At 45.0% G+C, this 21771-nt stretch overlaps 1 protein-coding gene and 1 long non-coding RNA gene across 2 annotated transcripts in view; one reads left to right on the forward strand and one right to left on the reverse strand.

Moving 5' to 3' along the window:
* LOC135905086 (calcium-activated chloride channel regulator 4-like) overlaps positions 1 to 21771 on the reverse strand; it is a 118392-nt gene that overhangs the window by 62457 nt on the left and 34164 nt on the right. Inside the window, exon 7 of the mRNA XM_065436058.1 lies at positions 2448 to 2562. Coding sequence (XP_065292130.1) covers positions 2448 to 2562 — 115 coding nt within the window. The remainder of the gene's footprint in view (positions 1 to 2447; positions 2563 to 21771) is intronic.
* LOC135905090 (uncharacterized) lies at positions 8073 to 11478 on the forward strand. The gene is made up of 3 exons (XR_010565314.2): positions 8073 to 8207; positions 9182 to 9309; positions 11358 to 11478. It is a non-coding gene; the product is annotated as an uncharacterized lncRNA (long non-coding RNA).

Here is a 21771-nt window from a genome sequence, read left to right on the forward strand (position 1 = left end):
CGACTGCGTTTACCTCCTCTCGCAGTCGCTACGAGCTCTGTGTGCGCTACGGGCGTAGCAGCTTCGTAGGACGATCAAGAAGCCAAGCGCAAAGAAAGCAGCAGCGCAAGCAGCGTCAGGCCGAGCCCGAGTCGACCGACCATGAAGTCGTCGGCAAGCGCCGAGCACGAGCTGAAAAAAACCGGCAAGGCGCGCGGGCTTGGCGTGCCCAGTAAACACCCGACCAATGTGCTAGGTGACTTGTGACAATGCGGATGTGTCAGGCAAGACGGCATAGCTTAGAGACTCGGGAATGGCACCTACATACGCTAGTACATCACTCGCTTTCACGATGTGACACGTCACAATTTTTTTTCAGTGGTGGACGAGCATGAACTTTTTCGACCCGAAGAGGTGTAAGTATGAAATCAAATACGCACAGCGATGCGCAGATGGAGATATTTACAGTAGAAAAATTAATTTTGATGTAACAAGGCGCCACGCTGCACTGTATAGTAAAAAAAAAGTTAATTATCATACACAAAGGATCACGTTTAAACATAAGTAATTTCACTAGAAAAACTATGGAAAAGGTCTAATACCACGTCTAGTGTCTGGTTGCAAGAAGCATTTCAAGAATAAATGCCTGATTTATGCCTATAGTCTTCCAAACCCGGTAAATGACAGATTGCTGAAAAAATATAGGAGTTTGGGCAAGAGAAAGGAAAAGTTGCCGAAGTGCTTTGTTGTGTCGCAGGCTCGGATACATCGGTAGCTGCTGTAACAACATCACTGGTTGTAGTGTAAAAGACTTACATGAGTACACATACATAAACACTAAATAACAGACAAGCAAAATTCATGGTTGTCACGTACACTTCTGCCGCAGAGTTGAAAATAATAGTTGTCGTACCCATTTATTATGCGCATTGCTTCGCGAATTTTTGTGGTTTTCTCACTTCTGACAACTTGCGATGCTTTGTTTAGTAAACAAAGAACTGTAGTGAGTGTTAGCAGTAAGTTCTGGCGAGAAATTTGGTTAGATTGAAGTATTGTAGTTAGGGGTGGTATGCGAAAACTCCCGTGTACTTAGATTTGGGCGCACGTTAAAGAACCCCAGTGTGGTCCAAGTTATTCCGCAGTCGCCCACTACGGCGTGCCTCATAATCAGATCATGGTTTTGGCACGTAAAACCCTACAGTTTACGTATTCTAGTCGAGTGACGATATTGAAGTCCACTTATAGAGGATATAAACGAAAGGCTCATGGGAAATCGGCCCTCACCGCCTGATACGGAAGCGTTAATTTCTAGCCGCTGAGTGCATGGCGTGTATGGGAGAACGTAGACAGGGAAAGTATACCGGCAGGCACCAGACGCGTGCCGAGCTCCACGGTCCTAGCGCAGACCTGGTCAAACCATGCCCATCCAGCTAGAGCCCTGCGCACGAGCCTGGTTGGACCTGGGCTTTCGGGTAAGCCCGAGCCCGTTCAGTGCTCTAGCCGGAAATATATATTGGCTCTAGCTATTGAGATTTAGCTCAAATACTTTATGAAACATAGAACCGTAAAGGACACTGAAGGAAAATACTGCATCAGTTCAATCGGAACGAACTTGGTTTGAAAACTTTCATTAATGTCCTAATTAAAGTTCGATTAAAATAGAAGTTGAAGAAGAAAGAACGCCGTAGTGACGTCACGTATTTCAAAGTGAATTTTCGTGCTTACGCTAGGTTGGTTCAGCAAAAGTTCCTGAAATTCAACATGCCTGATCGTTGGCGTTCATAGAACACAATGTAGTCGATGTTTATCGCGAAGGTATTATGTGGGCTCTAGAAAACGCCGTCAAAATACATGACATCACAGCGTGCAGGTGCGCGAAATACAAGGAGGCGTCGCCTCCCGCTTTTCTGATTGCGCTTTTTCTGGTTTACTAAGCATGTTATCATGGTAGGGGTGACGTTTTCAATATTCTCAAATGGTAATTTACTGATGCAGAAGAAATTATTTTTCTCTTTAGTCTTCCCATTAACACTCTACACAGTTATGTTTTTCACTGGCTACGCAGTAAGGTAACCTAATTACTTTGTTCAGTAACATGCACCCGTCTGTTTTCATGCTTCCACTTCTTTCTTTAGCAGTTCGTACACGTCTTGCCGTAAGCAGTGCGTCCACGTGCCTTCATCGCACACTCCTCGCTGACGTCATGGTTGAGCGTGCAGGAAATGCAGGCGATGCTGCGCCGACAGCAATACAGCCTCGCAAACGCATGCACGGCACCTTTCTAGGAAGCGCAAGACGTCGAGTCTGTGTGCGTCTAGCACGTTCCTCAACGGGATATGCGGTGTCAGCATGCGGCAGTGTGCGCTCATTCGTGTGCGCTTCGTACGTCGGCCATTGTCGTTTCACTGCCACGCTTCCTACGAGCAAGCAAACGGCGCAAACAGTGCATATCGAAAGTCTCTGCTTACCTGCATACTACCCGACACATCCAAAACCAGAACAATTTTTTGAGGTCTGTCTGTCCTTTCTTGCCATTCCTTGAAGGTGACGCGAATGCGCTTGTGCGGTTTGGGCTCTGCTAACCTGGAGGCAAGGTTGGAAAGAGCACGTATCAGCTTCTGCTAGCGAGAACGCAAAACTCGAGATAACACAGCAGCGTGGAAGCGTTACAAGAGAAGTTAACGAAGTGCGCAGGAGCTCGAAAATGAATCGTTATGCAGGTCATTGCTTTGTAGAGGTCGCGTGTCGGGCTGCTTGCCGCAGAGCAGGCTAAGCACAGTCAAGAATATTTGTTATTTATTGCGCATTGAAGGGCACCTTAGCGAAATGTATCTCTAATTTATTGTGCCTCGTTTGTCTGGCAGAATTTGTTGCACTGAAATTCATGGCATGCTCCCTGGCGAAACCGAGTGCAACGGGACGTAATGTTGCACATCGTCAACCGCTACTATCGCCTCCCTTCTGGTCAAAATTTCTTGGTTCGCTTACAGCATCTTAATCACTGTCGCCTTCGCCGACATTTTCGTCGTTTCTGTCTTAGATGGTTTTCAAGACGTCGTCGGTCGTCACTTAAGGTTTACATCATTACATCATCTACTGCCATAGATTTGGCAGCCATCGCACTGTTGATTCGCTACACGAACAGCGTATGAGTTGAGTGATTTTTGGAGTAGTTGAGCAGGACTACTCTGGATATTTCCACGGTCGTCAAGTGCGCTGCCGTTAGCGCAAACTCAGAGCGCACATTGGGGACCTTTTCTGAAGGTAGTGGCGCCACCGTTATGCGGCAGTCATTGGAAAGCAGCAAACCGTGTCGGCGGCAATGCCTAAATTTCTTCCTCTCACAGGCGAAGTTGTTGCAGTGGTGCGGTTGCTTAGGCGTTCCCAATTCCTACAAGGGATAAGAATTCACCCGGGACAGAGTGAATCGTTTCTCTTATACTGTATACAGGTACTTTGTATTTTACTGTAGAGGCATTCGTTCTTGAGGCGTTCAACTGTACACACACTAAACATTTCAACACCCGTAAGGGTGTTGAAAGGGGTGTTTAGTCACTTACATCCATGTATACACCCTTTCAGCACTGTTTTCGGCCAAAACACCCTATTATAGGGGTGTATCCACACATAAGGTGTGACTTTGCTCGAAGAAGGGTGTTAAATCGACGAGTGAAGGGTGGTGAATGCATTGATGCATACATCTGGGTAAGGTGCACAAGTCTGCGCATTGAGCAATGTGTTTATGCATTGCATTTTAAATGCGAAAGCATTTTATGTCCTCTCAGGTAGAAAAGCTGGCGTTCTTCGCAACAAAAATGCATATGGGACCCTGCTCACGCCAATCTTGTCATTTCCCTTGAAAGCATTCAGAAAGCATTGAGAACCGCGCCGCCAATTTTATTCTCCCAAATTATTCGCGTCATTCTAGCGTCACGTCATTGAAAATAACAATAGGTCTACCTGACCTTTGGTTGCGTCGCAAGTACTTTCGTCTCTGTCTTTTTCATAGAATATGCTACTTTAACCCTTCTCGCAAAGAAAATGTTTTCACCACACCAAGTTCTCGTCTCGCATCGGCCATCAACACAAAATTGATGCGCCATTCTTCCTTTTTGCCAAGAACCGCCACGGAATGGAACCGCCTTCCCGCCTCCACAGTCTCAATTTGTGACACCACTAATTGAAGATCGCCGTTCAAATTCTCTTACAGTTTGATTTTCTATTCTTGCCTTGCACTGCAAATATTGTATATTTTCACGGCTTCTTCCTGTTGTGCCTACTAGGCCTTGAAAGTATGCATACTAAATAAATAAAATGTGACGTCATCACCGTCTTGTATGACGTCAGTAGTGATACAGAAGGTAGTAAATACAAAAACGTTAATTATGAGCAATTATGGGTAATTAATGGGAAATAATATGAATAAGGGTGGAATAAATTGCATTAAGGTTCGTGCAAACTATAGCACGGTGGATTACGGGAGATTAAGGTAGAATTGTGTAGGACACGTGACAATGTATGAACTAACGTATCACGGTCACGTGACAATTGCAAGTGTAGATGCATGAAGTGATTAAGTTTCCGCATTCCAAAGTGACTGTCGGCTTTTTTTCAAGGATTAATTCAAAGCTGTAATTTCTTATCCACAGCATACGCTCTTGCAAACGCAGTCTTCAGTCTCCTCATGAATGTTTACGCGTCGCTGTCGCACGACGAAGATGTGAGCGTCTTTATCGAGCCAGGATATCGCTGAAACTACGCAATGACCTCGCAAGGTTGCTTCGTTCGGACGCAGCGAATAATCTAATTGCACCAGCAGAAGAGCGCCGATCGTCTCGCTCACGGTTCCGATTTGTGTACTGTACCCTAAGTGCTGCAGCACAGACTGCGCCCCCCCCCTCAAAAAGAAAAATAATGCTCGACAAGAAACGTAGTAGCAACTACGCGCCTCACCGCTCGAGTTAGAGACCACAACGAAGCAGCAGCAAACAGGCGGCCCTGCGAGCAAGTAAACCTGTCAGAATAAACGTTCAATTTGCGCGCCACCCCCTGCCCAATGAAAAGCGACCAGAAGTGACGCGACGACGCTGTATCGTCACTTCGGCGCGCGGCATGACGGGAAGGCGGATAGCTGCGCCATCATGGCATTTTCTTGGTGCCTGTATGCTCCCTGTGTTCGCGTCTTGCGCTGTGCGAAATAATTTTAAACGTGTGATTAGTTTTGTGCGTGGTGTAGAAAAAGATGTGGCGCGTGCTTTGTGTATTACTCGTGTCCCACTTCAAAGCAAAGCGCTCGTACGCACTGGAAGATGGATCCACGAAGGCTGAAGCGAGAAGTTGCAACGTGACCGGTCGGTAGTACTGGCATAATGGAAATTTCAGGCAAGTGCCCGTTTATTTGGTATTTGTTTTGTTCGCCCTAGAAGAATCTCACTGTGATCGCGTAGCATAATTCACTAATGTAAGAGCAAGAGCAGCTGCACTCCTAGTAGGGCAAGCAGTAGCGTAGTTAGGTCGTCTTGCTCCCGGGGCCCACAGGTCTTCTGTCGCCCCCTCCCCTCCCCCCCCTGATGTTGTCGAGGAAGGCGAGGATATCGACAATTTCCGGGTTTCAGCACCAGTACAGCCGCCTTGGATACCGCGCACGTTCCCCGGGTCCCCCTCTCCATCGCTTTCTTTCCCAGAGATCGCGAATGCAGCAAATATACACGCTGTTTTTCCTGCGCCAAATAACACAGGGTGCTGCATTGATAACGTGTGATAAGCCCATGTGCACATCTGTCAGACTAAGGCTTGGCAGCGAATACAAATGCGGCATCGTGGAAAATATGACTCACGTCAAAAGTAACAAAAATATTTTTATAATAAAGTTTAAATTACCAATTTTAGCGGCAATATTTCATTTGCAAAATTGAAGACCGACATTCATATCTTGCCCAACAGCAACTTCACAAAAATCGTCCTAGATACTATGGCACGCAGTATTTTGTCTGTGGGCAGCCCTGAACGAAAACGAAAATTAATTTGTTTGTCAGTGACGCTGATCTCCCCACCCTATTAGAAAACGTTACCGGCCTCCCCGCTGCGCGGGCGCCAATGCTATGACAATTACAAGTTCTCATCATTCTGATCAATAAAGCCTTGTTTTCATTTGCTGATATACAGACAAACGTGATTATCCGAGCGGTGGTACCACCGTAAGATTGTGAACAGAATAGAGCACACTTCACGTCGATTCTTGGCGTCACTGTAAAAAAAGAAAGGAAAGGCCGCGATGAAGCCCGTGCCAGCGAAAGCTTGCACTACTGTTGGTCTGCACTCGCAATGGAGATGATTAAGGGATCAACGTCACTGGTCCATTATTTTATATTTCTTTCGCTGCTGCCATACTGGGCGCCGCCCGCAGTGCCAAAGTATACTGTAGGCTGTAGCACCCAAAACGATTTTGTTTAAGAAGATTTTGTTGAGTTAATAATATGACTTTGAGTCCTCAATTCTCGAATTGAAGTGCTTCCTCTATAAGTACTAATTACGAGATTACTAAGAATATGGTTATTACTTATCTGCCATATTTTTCGCGCTACAGAGTTCCTACTAATGACAAAAAGAAATAACTTCATAGAATCTCGATCGGGAAATATCCTTACAAAATTCACCTTTTTTTAAAATAAAATTCTGTGCAGCTGATACAGACACTGTACTTTTGACATGAAGTCGCACAACAACAGTTTTCTGAAGCTTTCGAGGGTAAGAAGTAAAGCGTGAAACATAACGGCAGGTTTTGCAGCGGCTTCTCGAAGCGAGCGGGAGAGTGGAAGTAAAAGCGAGCCGGACATCGCGGCGGGCCCGCGACTGCACCCTGTCGAGTCATACGCCGCCAAACTCTTCGGCCGAACCGAGTCTGAAGACGATCCGGAGAATCCCATTCGCGACTTTTGACGGCCCCACTTATGCAACGTCGCTCTCAACGAACGCTTCCCCATAAACGCGAGCGCCGGGCGCACTGGTTGAACGCCCTCTTGCTGCTGTCTTTGTTCGTCTTCGCTGCACGTTCTAAACAGAAGAGGGACCCAAGAGCCCCAACACCTTACAACGCCTTACAACGCCTCACTGTATGTTTAGCGACTCCTGTTCCGAGCATGAACGCACAGCACGAGCGCACCCCACATGAAACGTTCCGCTAAGGCGAGTAGTTTAGCGACCATTTCGCGAATTAAAATTGTTAGCCCGCACATTCGTGCAATTATTTTGTGGGGTGTTGCTAGAGCTGCAGCCGACCATTCTGCGGCGCAACGCATCGGGTGCATGAGCTCGGGCTGCTGCATACAGGAGCATTCTTTGCAATTTGCGCCGTCAAGACGGCGGACAGAGGGGCGTATATGACACCCCCCCCCCCCCCGTACTGGCACCTTGCACCCGGGGCCCACGGCCCCCCGGCCCCCCCTGTTGCTACGCCACTGAGGGCAAGTTAACTACCTTGATCGCGCCCCGTGTGACTAATGTATGTCAAACCTACATCGGGCGTGGTGCGCCTGCATAGTTACGCTTTGTTTCTCACCGCTTGAACGTTCATAGATGTGCTTCTCTTGTGCGTTGAATGCGGCTTCTTGTAATACAGTCGTTCGCACTTCAGTTAATTGTGGTCAACTACTTTTGTGTCGCGTAGAAGAACGACGACTGGCTTTGCCACCTTTCGAAAGAACCGGCGCGGTATTGGTTCTCCCTGATGCGGTCGCGTGTTGCTGCTTGCCGGACGCCTTCAGCATGTTTTCGGCTCGCTTTGTCTGCGTGTGTGCGTGCTCGAGCTCGTCTCGATTTGTGTGTGTGCGCGTGCGCTCAGCTCAGCTGGCTTTGTGCGTGTGTGTGTGTGTGTGTGTGCGTGCGCGCGCGTGTTTGCGTGTGTCTAGTGCGTGCGTGTTTTGCGAGTGTGTTTATGTGGGTCGCTGTGTGTGCGTGCACGTGTTAGCGTATCTGCCTGCCTGTATGTGTGCTTATTTGTGTTTGTCAATGTGCGCGTGCGCGCATTTGTGTCTGCGCTTTGAGAGCGCGTATATTTGTGTGTGCGTGCGTATGTATTGCACAAGGCAGGTAGAGTTTTGCTCGCAATAAACTCTTCCAATTTGGTGCAGCGAGTGTTCCCGCCTGAAAGCCGAGTTTGGTCTCAAGCCACCCTGGACAATTGCTGTATGAGGCGCCGTTTCTCGGGAGGACCAGTGGGAAGGCGTCAGGTATACGCTTCGTCCTTTTTCCCTTCCACGCCATGATGAATCAATATCCTTGATTGTTATTGTAAAAGGAACGTTACATCCAGAGCATAAATAAATGATTAAGAAATCTGGTAGTGTGTTTCGCCATTACACTAATTCTGATTTTAAAGACGTGGATTTTCCATCAGCCCACATTTCCGTTGATGCATACCGCTGAAATTGTTAATGGCAGGTTATTCGAGACGTTCTTCGTATATAGCAATAGTCTTCAGGAGCTTTAATGAATTTTGAAATTTTGAAGTGTTGTTGTGCTTTAGAGGCATCATATTAAAGCTTTAGGTCTCTCCGGGTAGTTTGCATGCCCTTCGACAGCTGTCGCCTGTAGCCCTTTTAAAATTCGTAACTACAGTTTGGAGCACTGGGGAAGCTAGAAGGCTTGTCCTGGCTGTCGAGAAAGGGTTTAAGCTGGAAGTGTAGGTTGAGGAGTTTGGGGTTGGTCACACAAAGGCTTTTTAATGCCTTGGTAGTAGGAGCGTCAAAGGATAAAAAGTGCAGGTGTCAAGCATGGGAAGCTGCTCATGTGGTAGAAGCTTGTGTGTTGTGTGTGCGCACGCGCATGCGTGCGTTTGTGTGAATTCGCTCCTCACAAGGGAGTATGTGTGTAAATGAGCTGCTACTTTGCTGGTGCTGTCTGCCAAAAATTGGCAAGAAAACACAATAATCAATATAACTTGAAATTATAAGCTATGCAAAGCATGCTGGCTCAGTAGCGACAGCAGCATTGAGCATACAGACAGGCAGCTGTGTGACAATCTTAATGCATGACTGCAGCATCTGAAAGGATGGCTGCTTAAATTCTTTTTCAGTAAGCAGCACAAAGTCCATATTTTTGGCTTTTCTCATGCAAACCAAAACGAGGCTCATTGCCAGGGATCTAGTCTTTTGTTCTAATAGCGTTTGCTTATCTTGAACTTATAGAGCGTCGTTTCTCGCAGGTCATGCAGATGATAGCAGCAGTTTCACAATGCCCAGCCTTGGTGCCCTCCATCAAGAGCAAGCCACTTGCATTCGCCTTCAGACAGATTGTTGATGTCTTCTTGGAAACAGTTTGGAAGACAGCATTGTAAGTAGATATAGGTGTATAGTGTAATATAATAAGTCAAGTTATAATTTAAACTCTGAGGCTCCTTGGCGGCCTAAGCTTGATATCGTGTGCAGTTGTGTGGGGTTTTAAATATTGCCGATGGTACAGTAGGTATGACTGCTGGTCTGATGGTCAGCTCGTATGACTGCTGATCCAAAGTATACACTTGCATTTTCTTGATGGCCTTTCATAATCAGTATTTTCTATATGCAAGAATATTCACAGAATAGGGCATTGCAGCGCCATATTCTGTATTGTGCATTCAGTGCTAATTTCGTATGACCTTCCTGCTACCAATTTTTTTGCAGTAAAAAAATATTTGTTCACTCTGCAATGAGCTTGTTATTTGCTCATTGCATTACACTTTTTACCTTTAATTAATTCCCATATAATTCTCAAAACCATAAAAGTTGCGCTGTTTTTATTTTTGAATACGTAACATCAATATCAATGTGTGCCGGATTGCAATCTAGAATGCAAAGGATTTGAAGAAATTATAAGAAACCAGGAGCTCTCGTGGGCGTTAAAAAACATTTGCGCATGCAATGCACCCATTTCTTGTACTGAGCTAGCTGCTCAGGAAAACTGCAAGCATTTTTCATTTCACACAGTTTTGCAGGATATAGCAGGCCTATTGTCTCTAAGTACAACCTTTCCTCCTTTGCATCATGAAAATTTGTCGAATGTTTAATTTGGGAAAAGTCTTGAACAATGAATGTTTCATAACTTTGAAACTATGTATTGGTTGGGGCTTCACAGTTTTCAGACAACTTGACCATGTTGAACCTAGCCATTATGAACACGAAAAAAAAAACATGCAGAGGAGCACTCATTTAATCAAATGCAATGCTTGTGGTCATTTTCCTTGTGGCAAAATGTACTTTTAAGCGAGAGGGTGGGCAGCCAATAACCAATTTACAACCATTGTGACTCACGTGGGTAGTGGCAACACAGGATGAGATATGGTTGTGGCTCTGAGGTTCATTGAATATGTCAACACCTATATCCAATCCACCCCGCCCCACCTGTGAGGGGTAACCGTGCAATATGTTTCGGGCGGAGAGATGATTCATTTAGGAGACAAGAAATTTCAGGCTCTAGTTGAGAGGCTACAGAAAGAAGGACCATGTAAATAGTCGCAGATTAACATAAACTGCGTAGGAGGTGCATCACAGTTTAGAGCATGAGGAAGGATCATAAGTTTAAATAAGGGAATACTACTTGAGTGTTGCCAAGCTAACCTATTGAAAGAAGGGGGCGTGCTCTAAGGGAAATAGCTGACAACACATGCTAAATTTTCCAGAAAGTATGCCGAAATGCCAATTCTTAATAAATTAGTAAATAAGAAATACACAATAAATTTTAGAATACAGAAAGGGTCTAATAAACTGCATTGGAGAGTTGGCGATCATTGGGCTGGATGCATGTATTGCAGGGCAAATGAGAATTCCAGTGGAGGTTTCCTCATTTTCATTTTGTGTGCACTCTGTAAAACAGTACACTTTGTCTCCTAGTGTAATAATGTGTAAAAACAGTTTTTTTATCTCTTGTGCATCTCACTCTTAATGTGCCATATCCCGTAAGGTTGTCAGCTGCAGTACTTATAAAGTGTAAGGCACAGATATATTGCAGATTTCATAATGTCAATGTTATATTAAGGCCACATACACACTCCTGGACAAATGTCTGAGAGATGTCATCGGTTGTGTCTTTAAATTTTATTCTCTTATTTTCTATGGTGAAAAGGCTACTGTACATTAATTTGCTTTTGCTGCTGTATGTGCCATGTTGTATTCACATGACATAGTGGTTTAGTGCTCACAGTAACACGCAATTCCTAAGTTTGCAAAATAGAAATTTCTCCTACCTTTCACTTGTCTTGCCCAGTTGCCTGAGCTGTGCATTGTACGTGCCGTCACATTAATTTTGTTACATTAAGGAGCTGGTTGCCTTATCAAATTTTCCGCCGTGCACATACATAATTCCGCAGACTGAACTCTCATGATTCTCTTATTTTGCTAATGCAGGATGCAAGATTCCAACGATGCCATGCGCTGCACTTATTGGTCAAGATGCTCAGAGAATGGAGTTCCTGCATCTCATGGTTAACCGTGAACAGTATTCTTTTTTGCTTTTTGAGTGCTAAATGCCATTTGCTGCATCAATTGCATTTTTGCAGCTCAAATGTGTACCATATTTTTTCTAATTTCGGATCATTTAATATACACTGTTCAGTATGATAACAAAATGACGTACAGCATGAAGGAGGACTGCGAGAGATGACATACACTGCGCTGACTTCCAACAATATTTTATTGCGTTAGCACATCGAGTGTATATATGCAAGAGCGGTCATGCGCAGAAAATGAAAGGCAGTAACAAGGGGTGTTCTAACAGCAAGTCGTACTAAGAACATGGTCACTTGAAAAAAATTAACATCACAATTTCTCTGTTGAGATACAAGGCTTCACTAGGGGTCAGTGTGATATAAGGGGCACTAACGCACACATTACATAGTTTTCTGGTGAAATCAGCTTCAATAATTTACTGGGTGAGCTGTGTCTCGCTAAAGCTTCGGGATCTTCAAAGAGGGGCACGCAGCCGCAGTCCTGGCAATGGATGGCCAAGTGGCCTTGAACAGTGTTATGGACGTTGTTATAGTGCTCTATTAAAAGATCATTTAGGCACCTGCCTGTCTGTTCAAGATATTTACTGCCTCAAAACAGGGGAATTTGGTAAACCGCAATCATTGCACATATCACAAAACGTTTTCTGTGCCCGACAGAGCAACAACTCCGACGCGATTTAGGCGCCTTTACATGCTTACAGAGCCTTGCCAGCTTTTCTGGGGCTGAGCAAAGGACTGATTCCTGCACGTTGCCCAATCTTTTTTAGCCTATGGGAGACATCATGCACGTACGGTAGTACTGCAAACCTGTCTTTCAACCGGCTGGTTCCTTGACTGAGTGGGCTCATGACATTTTGTGAACTTCAGAAGCTGTTCCGATATGGCTGAAATTAAGGCCAAAGGGTAGCCAACCCAAGAAAAGTGATCAAACTGTGCAGCAAGATTATGTTGCATATATATATATATATATATATATATATATATATATATATATATATATATATATATATATATATATATATATATACACGATGGTGGCAACGCAGTAAAATATTGTTGAAAGTCAGCGCAGTGTATGTGGTCTTTCGCAGTCCTTGTCCTTCGCAATGTACGTCATTTTTAATCATGAATTTCCAACTATCCCAAGAAACCACATTTGTTCAGTATATTTATAATGTTTGATATGACCATTTCTTGCTGGCAAATGTTAACAGTGTGATATTTCACTTGAAGTTATGCATGACTGTCTTTGCTGTGTTCTTTTACTAACCAGAGTATGGATGATTTAATAAACCATATGTGCATACTCACATGCTACAGCAAGCCCTAATCTTGTATTACCGCATCTAAGTGAAAATAATTTTGAAATTTACTATGTATCTTAAAAGATTGTCCACCTTTTGTGCTCAGCGAAATCGTTTAATCAACAGTGGTTTGTTTTTATCATGCCTCCTACTGCACTTTGCACCCAAACAGCAGTAACAGTGGAATATTCAGTCTTTTGAATTATAGTAAGAAAAGAACCTTTTTTCAAACTACATATTGTATAACAGACCACCGCCTTTGGGTTACAAAACAAAAATTTACAGAAAGTGGAATTGTAGTTAGAAAATCTGCTACACAGCACCTTTAACCCAGAGAACTCTCGTTTCACAAAAGAGGAAAAACTATGTAGGCACTAAAAGATTTTACATATTTTTCGTGCTCAAGTAATCTTGCTGGAAAGAGAAAATTAGCAATAATGCTCTTGGCTTAAACCTTACTTAAAGCACGTCTATGCTTGAAAAGTATTGTTTCAATCTGAAAAATGTTGGCCAGTTATGCTTTACTTCGGCTTTCCAAACTTTTCATAATGCTTTGCGATTACATTAGTGTACAAAATAACAGGTGTCTTTCTTGTGCATTTGCTCTGCATTTCAAATACTTCCCTAATTCACCTTTGCAATATTCCTTTTTTTTAAGGCATCAAAACTTCAGTTTTCGTTCATTGGAGCCTAATACTGCAAATTTATTCCTTTATGTGGCCCAAAACACTGCGAGGTCATCTCAGACTCTTTCAGTGCCGCTATACATAGTTTGTTCTCTAATAACAGATTTCATCAACACATGCATTTGGACACCCTTGTGGGAAATGTACATGTTCTTGTACTTACCGATGTGTTTGGTGATTGTGCATGTTTATATTTCATGAGATTTATGTATATCTTGTACTCTGTATTGCAGGATGCAATAAATATATTAACATTTTTCTTGAAAATGCTGCATATATCTTACCAGTCTGTTGCATGTTACGTGGATCTGGAAATCGTGGTAACTGTTGGTGTTGATATACATGTTGAAAAGTGTCAAGCGGTCTGCGCTGGACGCATGAAAGAAGACGAAGGAAGGTGCTAGGGGAGAAGTGAGAAGGAAGAAGTTGGAATAAAATGGCGGACGACACCCGTCTCACTTAGATGATGTCATTTCTGTTGCCGTTCTAGTTAGGAACGCTACATTTTGGCGCAGCCGACAGTTTTCGAAGACCAGCGATGCGGGTGACGTTTTTCGTCGACCAGGCGTCATCAGAGTCTGTTGTGTTCACCCGATACCAAGTGCACGGTGAGCCAGCGACGGACCTTCCTCTTGAAGTTAGTTCTACCGCGCTGATCAACGTGGTACTGCAACAAGCTGCAATCAGCCGCCAAGCCCTCGTGCAAACAGGATCGGTGACAGTGAATCTACAACTGCAGACACTGAGCGAACTCGTTCTGGAACCCATACGACGTGGCACCCTCAAAGAGGAAACGCCTGCCGGGAAGGTGAGCCTAGACTTGAGTGTTATGGAACTGCAAAGGAACATTATACAACAGATCGAAATAATGAGAACTTTCGTCCAAGCGCTTAGTCGAGAGCAGTCAGCACGAAGTATTGTTGAACCAGATGTTTTTGAAGGAAAATCGCAAAATGCACACTACTGGCTGTGTTTTTTCGAGTACGCCTGTGACAAGAATCTGTGGCACTCCGACGACACAAAGATTTTGCATATGCGCCGCTATTTGGGCGGTATAGCCAGAAAATGGTATGACGTGCAACTCATGGATTATGGAACAACATGTTGGGAACTGTGGAAAAGCAACTTTTTAGGGGCTTTCGAAGGCAACGCAGTAGAAAGATGGGATGCGGCACTGCGGTTCAGTTATACAGGTGGCTCTCTGCTTGAGTACTGTCTTGAGAAGCGTCGCCTGTTGTATTCTGCAGAACCGAAGCTGTCGTCTTCTGCTGTTGTAGCTTTGATAACGCAAGGGTTGTGTATCGAGATCCGTTGTCATGTCCAGCTCAAAGGTCCAAGAACGTTTGATGACCTTCTGAACTTTCTACAGACCTCAGTGCCAAGAATTACATCGAGAAGACAGCCAGATGGTAGAACAGAGCAACTTGATTCCAATCTAGAGTCGTTGCCGTCAACTGAATGTGAACACAGCTTCATAAACAAATCTCTGGGAAGCGTAAATCATGACTGTGAGGATGGTGAAGAACCAATTACCGCAGTTCACGGCAACCTACTTCCACATAATCTGTCTACCGTGCATCACAAGCCCCAGAAAAAGAGCTTCAGTGAGACAGTATATTTGGTGTCGTCAAGCTTATTGTACGCCCCCATTAAGGTAGATGGCATTGAAGTGAAGGCTCTCGTTGACAGTGGAGCTTCGGTATCTATTATCAACAAGACTCGAGTGGATGCCAGTCGTCTGCACGCTGGTAGAACATTGCGTGTCCAAGCCTACGATGGGTCAGTGACCATGCATAGCGAATGGGTAACCCTGGCTATTGAATTTCAAGGAAATGCTATTACCAGTGACGTATTGGCCATTCCCAATGTCACCTACGATTTTCTTTTGTCCCGTCCAGACATGAAAAAACTTAAGATGAACCTCTATTGGGATGACAAGGTAATGGCCGAAGACACGATAAGAACAGAAGACCCTGGTGAAGAACCTAGTGTATCAAAGCTAATTTTTCACCACGAAGACATCAAGACTAAGTACCCAGAGCTTATATGCATAGGAAGCTACCCTCCAGCAATGAAATCCCATGTCGTTCCTTTCGAGCTCGCAGATAAAACAGTGGTTCGTAGAGCCCCCTATAATATGTCCAGAGATAAAAAGGTGTGGCTGAAAAAGGAGTTGCAAGAAATGTTAGACGCAGGTATCATCCGGCCTTCTGTATCCCCATTTGCTTCTCCTATCACTATTCCACCTAAAGAAGACGGGACATTCCGCCTCTGCACCGACTACCGGGCTCTCAATCGTCAAACTGAATTGATACCTTATCCAATGCCGAGAATCGACGACATCATTGACGAAACCGGTGGTTGCCATTGGTTTTCACGAATAGATCTCTGCAAGGGCTTTTGGCAGATTCCACTAAGTGAAGAAACGAAGAAGTACACCGCGTTCATAACCCCATTTGACTTGTTTGAGTACAACCGCCTACCATTTGGTTGGAAAAACTCCCCTGCGTGGTTTCAGAAGATTATGACGGACATTCTGAAACCTTACCTGGGCACATTTTGCAATGTGTACATCGACGACATCATCATCTACTCAAAGACAAAGGACGAACACCGTAGTCATCTTTCAAAAGTTCTTCATGCCCTCAGTCTTGCCCAACTCAAAGTCAACTTCAAGAAAAGTGCGTTCTTTCAAGATACCGTAGTATTTCTTGGCAGGGTGTTTGATGGACAGACTAAAAGCACCAAGCAAGAATCGGTAGAGAGAATTTCCAAGCTGGTAAAGCCTTATGATGTGCACTCCCTGCGCGTTTTTCTTGGCCTTGCAGGACACTTCCGGGCGTTTATAAAAGACTACGCACTGAGAACAAGGTGCCTCACACGTTTAACTCAGAAAGACGTGCCTTTTCATTGGGACGAGAAGTGCGAAGCTGTCTATCGTGAGCTTGTAAAACTAATATCGTCGGACCCCATCTTGCGAATACCGGATTTTTCCTTGCCTTTCGTGCTGAACACGGACGCATCACATTATGCTACCGGTGCAGTTCTATACCAGAAGCCATCCAAACAAGCTGATCAAACCAAACACTACGTCGTGGGGTACTACAGCTATACCCTGAAACCCGCCGAAATCAATTACTGTACCACAGAAAAGGAAGCTCTGGCCGTCTTAAAAGCTGTGCAGTACTTTCGTACTTACCTGGAAGGTGCCAAATTCATACTTTTCACGGACCATCAAGCATTGACTCAACTTCTGAGCATGGCCCAGCCAAGAGGCCGCATTGCTAGATGGGTGAACTATCTGCAACAATTTGATTTCGTAATTTCGCACCGTCCTGGCCCACTCCTCACTGACGCTGACGCACTATCAAGATTACTTGTACAGGAATCAAGCAATAATCCAGATACAATCAATCATATTAAGCTATGGGAAGGTACAGAAGAGCTCCAGTTTATCAATGGAAGGTATCACGTACCACCAACTATGATTCCAAGGATTCTTCATCTATACCACGACACCCCTGAATCGGGTGGACATGATGGCTTCTGGCGCACTTATAAGAAATTGCTCATGAGATTCACATGGCCGGGCATGAAAAACAACATCAGCCATTACATCCGCACATGCCACCTCTGCCAGGTGAACAAAGTTAAATTCAAGCAATCGACAGACGTTATGACAAACCCTGAATATTCAAGCATCCCGTTCGAAGTAATTCATTTGGACTTCGCGGAGCTCAAAAAGAAGGGGGAAGGAGTCAAGCGAACGCAAGCTTTCTTGCTCTCCATAGATGAGTGCACACGGACGATTGCGGCTAAAGCTGGCAAAGAAGACGCAAACAGCGTAATAGACCTCCTCAAAGCTGAGTGTTTTAAACACACAAAGACGCTCGTCTGCGACAACGGGCCGGCTTTTCGGAGTGCCAAATTATCAAAGTGGGCCCAGGAGCACGGCATCATGATAAAGTATTCTTCTCCATACCACCCGGCAGCAAACGGCCTAGCGGAACGTGCCATACGAGACATCAAACAGTATCTGAAGATGTATCCAGACTTTGCCGGTGGCTGGAAGTGCTGTCTCGAGGCCGCTGTGAAGCATCACAACAGATCATACACCACGAGTTTAGGCTGCAGCCCTCATTTTGTAACTTCAGGTACAGCGCCCATACTTCCTGCAGATCGTGAGCTAGGTCTCCTAGAGAACCTCGAACTTGCGGAAGTAAGGAAAACTGTCAAAGAACAGGAGATCTACAAGCGCCGCATGAAGCGAAACTTTGATAAAAGGCACAGTAGCCAGATACCGGACATACAGCCTGGAGACTATGTCCTTGTAAGGAAAGGAGCTGTGCCCTCAAATTCAAAATATTGCGGACCATTTCAAGTTATTAAGACTGCATGCCAGCATGGAATATTGAAGAATGTCTGGTACGCCGGAGCCTCGGGCCAAACGGAGTGCGCCGCTATTGGAAACGTATTCAAGTATTACCCCAGGAGGTGTAATTAAAAGAAATCCGGAAGAGTGAAGCGGTCTGCGCTGGACGCATGAAAGAAGACGAAGGAAGGTGCTAGGGGAGAAGTGAGAAGGAAGAAGTTGGAATAAAATGGCGGACGACACCCGTCTCACTTAGATGATGTCATTTCTGTTGCCGTTCTAGTTAGGAACGCTACATATATTAACATTTTTCTTGAAAATGCTGCATATATCTTACCAGTCTGTTGCATGTTACGTGGATCTGGAAATCGTGGTAACTGTTGGTGTTGATATACATGTTGAAAAGTGTCAAATTTGCTAGGTTGTATTTGTGCAGCGAAGACAGGTTTTGCAATATACACCATGAATTAGTAATATGTAATGTGATCCACACGTATAGGTGTTGTGTATGCCCATCGAAGCTTCAAGGCCCGCTATTGGACAGTGCGTTTGGTAGCCGAACTTGAACCTTCTAGAGTTACGCGTGGATCGCTGTACATAGTAGTAATTGAAGGCGTGTACTGCCGAACCTGCCTTCCATACACGCTAGAAATAAAAGGGTGTACACCCTTCCAACACCCACATAGATGGGTGTTAATTTGGACTAGCACCCCTACACCCTAAATTTATTTTGCTGGACACCCTTCCTCTAGGGTGCTATAATTGCACCCCAGTTGTAGGGTGTATACAACAGCACCCTTAGGGTGTTCGTCTGGCGACAAACTGATTTACACCCTTGAGGGTGTTAAAATGTTTAGTGTGTACCGGCAGCATCGTCGTAGTAATTGCGCATGCATTGGTCTGGAGAACTGGTGCTTACATTTGCCTACACTTAGGTGCACATTCTGCTCTCGGGAAACGAGCACGATGCAGCGCTTCTGTGTTTGCGTAAAGTGTCCCAGATTATGCGGGCCAAGCTACTTGAAACAGAAGAGGGGGGGGGGGTGTAGTTTGAGATAGGACAATCGATCAACGATTGTTTTGTTAGCAGTCGCCTCGCGCACATTGGTGAACTTTCCAGTGTCGTTTAGCTAACTATTCCAAAATTATGTTTTTCCTGCATAATTCCATCAGCTCTAAAGTTAATTTTTGCGTAGCACTCGAAAACGTAATGTTTACGGTTTGATACATTGTTGTCAGTGTATTTTTTGCAACTTTCAAAGTTGTGGTGAGGAACCAAGGGAGCCATTCAGCAGTGTTGATTAATTCAAATACCCTTTAGAGAGCGCTGCAGTCGCGGGCACGAAACGCGTGGGCACGCCTTTACTTCCCATTGTTTTTCGAGTTTTGTGTAAGGACATCTTAACACACACAAAAAAAAGATGACTAGTGAAATTAGTGAGTTGGAAAACCAGTGAACATGACATTTTGGATTGGGAGCACAGATGTCTAGAACTCAAGAACATTCACTGCCCAACGGTGCAAAGCCGTAGAAAACTGCCTCACAGACGTATCCTTGTTGTCTTTTGTGTAATACGTCCCGACAGTTTCCCGCGCTGGTTGATCTGCGTGTCTAGAAAGAATCCTGGCTCCGTCCAACCTTGGCGCAGCAGCCCCACTCTCGATAACGCCAAAGCAAACAGGAAGTATGCGTACCTTACAGTGAAATCAGCATTTCACAGTTACCGCTAAGCGTCAGACATGCGGCAATAACGTAGCAAAGTATTATTTACCTCTTCATTTCGACCTTCGTGCCAACATAAACATGCCGTAGGTTATAAATTACAAAAAAATATACAGAGACCAAAGATGTAAAGCAGAACACATCCCTGATGTCGGTTACGTTAAGCGGAGTGCTAGAGAACGGTACATTGAGATGCAGCCCATGGTATGTACCACGTGTCCACTGTTGCGGGTAAATTTTTTTTATTGTTCCGCAGCTGTCAGGAACTTGCGAGGGGGGCAGAATTCATAAATGGCAGTGTCTTTTTATATACTGTGGCGAGGAAAGCATATGTCGCCTTGAAAAAGACAAGTCCACTTGTCGAAACGTTGGCTCCTGCATTCATCTTGTTCAAGTTTTGCTCATAGTCTTGAATTTCCATCTCCCACATTCCCCGTCTTTTCTCTGAGTGTCTTATTTAGCCACTTTTATGTAGACGCACAATGAAGTTATTTGATGTGATGTTAATGGTTCTTTATTATGGGTTAGTAGTTCACAATAGCTTTTTCTAGTAGTTTGGTAATCGTAACTTTTTTTACTACAGCCGGGAAACTCAATGCTGATGACATCTGCGCGTATGAATTGCCTATTACTATGCGAATGCGTCCAAAGTCAGGTAAGCGATGTAACAGCAAATCCAGCACCTAAAAGCCTCAAACGCTACCTTCGATCGGGGCCTACTAGATATTTGTGAGACTTAAAGGGGGCCGTACCTAATGTCCGCGATGCGCTCAAAAGCAATACCATTGTGGTTAGAAATGGGCACTGAAGCGCAGGAAAATGGCATACAAAGCATTTCCTTATTTTAAGCCGAAAGCCTCGTACATCTCATTGGAAGGTGTCCTTGAAGGGCCTTGTGGCCTGGAACTGTTCATCCACGAAAGTGCAAGAAATCTGGAGGACGCTTAATTTTCGCCTTTAGTGCAATACCATTCAAAGATCCCCGAGTGCTGCTCACGCTTCCCGGCACCTGCACCTTATGCAAGCGTAACGTTCACCGGTAAACGCTAGTGGCGAACGCTGTGCACGAAGGCGAACCTTGGGGTTCTTTTTAATGCGAGAGCGTTAAGGAGCCCATGCTGCAGAAAATCCGGTGTTGGCTTCGGGCGTCTCCTCGGGTAAAAGGTTTTCGAACCACACAAACCCAGGCGCTCCATGTGAGGCAAGGTCGTTACTGAACTAAGTGAATTTCTCATGCTAAATTCGTGGAAAAATCGTTAGCTACGACTTACACACAACCTACAGACACGATAGCTCTCGGATTGTAATTTGGCTACACGAGGAAACGCAATTCTATTACGCGAAAGCTCAAGGAAACCATTTTGTAGCGTTTATACAATTCACAGACCAGCCGTGGCGTCCGCCATTTGCGCGCGCCAGCACGCAGGTGTCTCGGGGGCCACAGAGTGGCACGCCAGGTTCCTTGCAATACCTCCAGCTGACGTTCGCCTCCGCCGCCCCGCGGCCCAAGCAAGAGGCTGCGTTTCTACGACAAAGTCCGCCTTCGTGCATAACATTCGCAGCCAGCGTTTCCCAGTACACATTACGGTTTCATACGCACCAGTTGTCAGGAAGCGTCAGAAGCAGTCAGGATCTTTGAATGCTATCGCGTTCCACTCTTAAAGGCGAATCTTAAGCGTCCTCCCGATTTATCTGATGGTGTGCAAGGAAGCGATGGGTCCGCACCGCTCCGACAAGGACGGACCTCAAACGGCAGCTGGAATAGGCAATCGCGTTAAAAGGGGTTTGTGTTTGAGTTTCCGCGTAACAGAATTATGTTTTTTCGTATATTCAAATTACAAACCGACGCTATCATGTGTGTAGGTTGTGTGTCAGTCGTACGTTACGATTTTTCTGCGTACTTTACATTGAGAAATGAAATTATTTCAGTAATTAACTTGCGCCACATGCGTACATGGAGGGCCTGCGTAGTTGGCTATGCGGGGTTCAAAATTCTTTTCGCCGAAGTGACGTCCGATGTCAGACGTCGTCAGTACGCCAGACTTTTTGCGACACGAGACCCTTAAAACTGTCACGTTAAAATATCACGTTGTCACAGATGTGCCTGCACCTCGGCTCGCGCGTTCGACGGCGTCTTCCACAGCTGTCTTTCGCCTTCGTGTCTCCTAGGTGGTAGCTAAGGGCACTCTAGAATATTTTCTGCGAGGTCTATGCCTGTGTCAGAACCA

Source organism: Dermacentor albipictus, chromosome 6 (assembly GCF_038994185.2).
Source record: "Dermacentor albipictus isolate Rhodes 1998 colony chromosome 6, USDA_Dalb.pri_finalv2, whole genome shotgun sequence".
NCBI lineage: Eukaryota > Metazoa > Arthropoda > Arachnida > Ixodida > Ixodidae > Dermacentor > Dermacentor albipictus.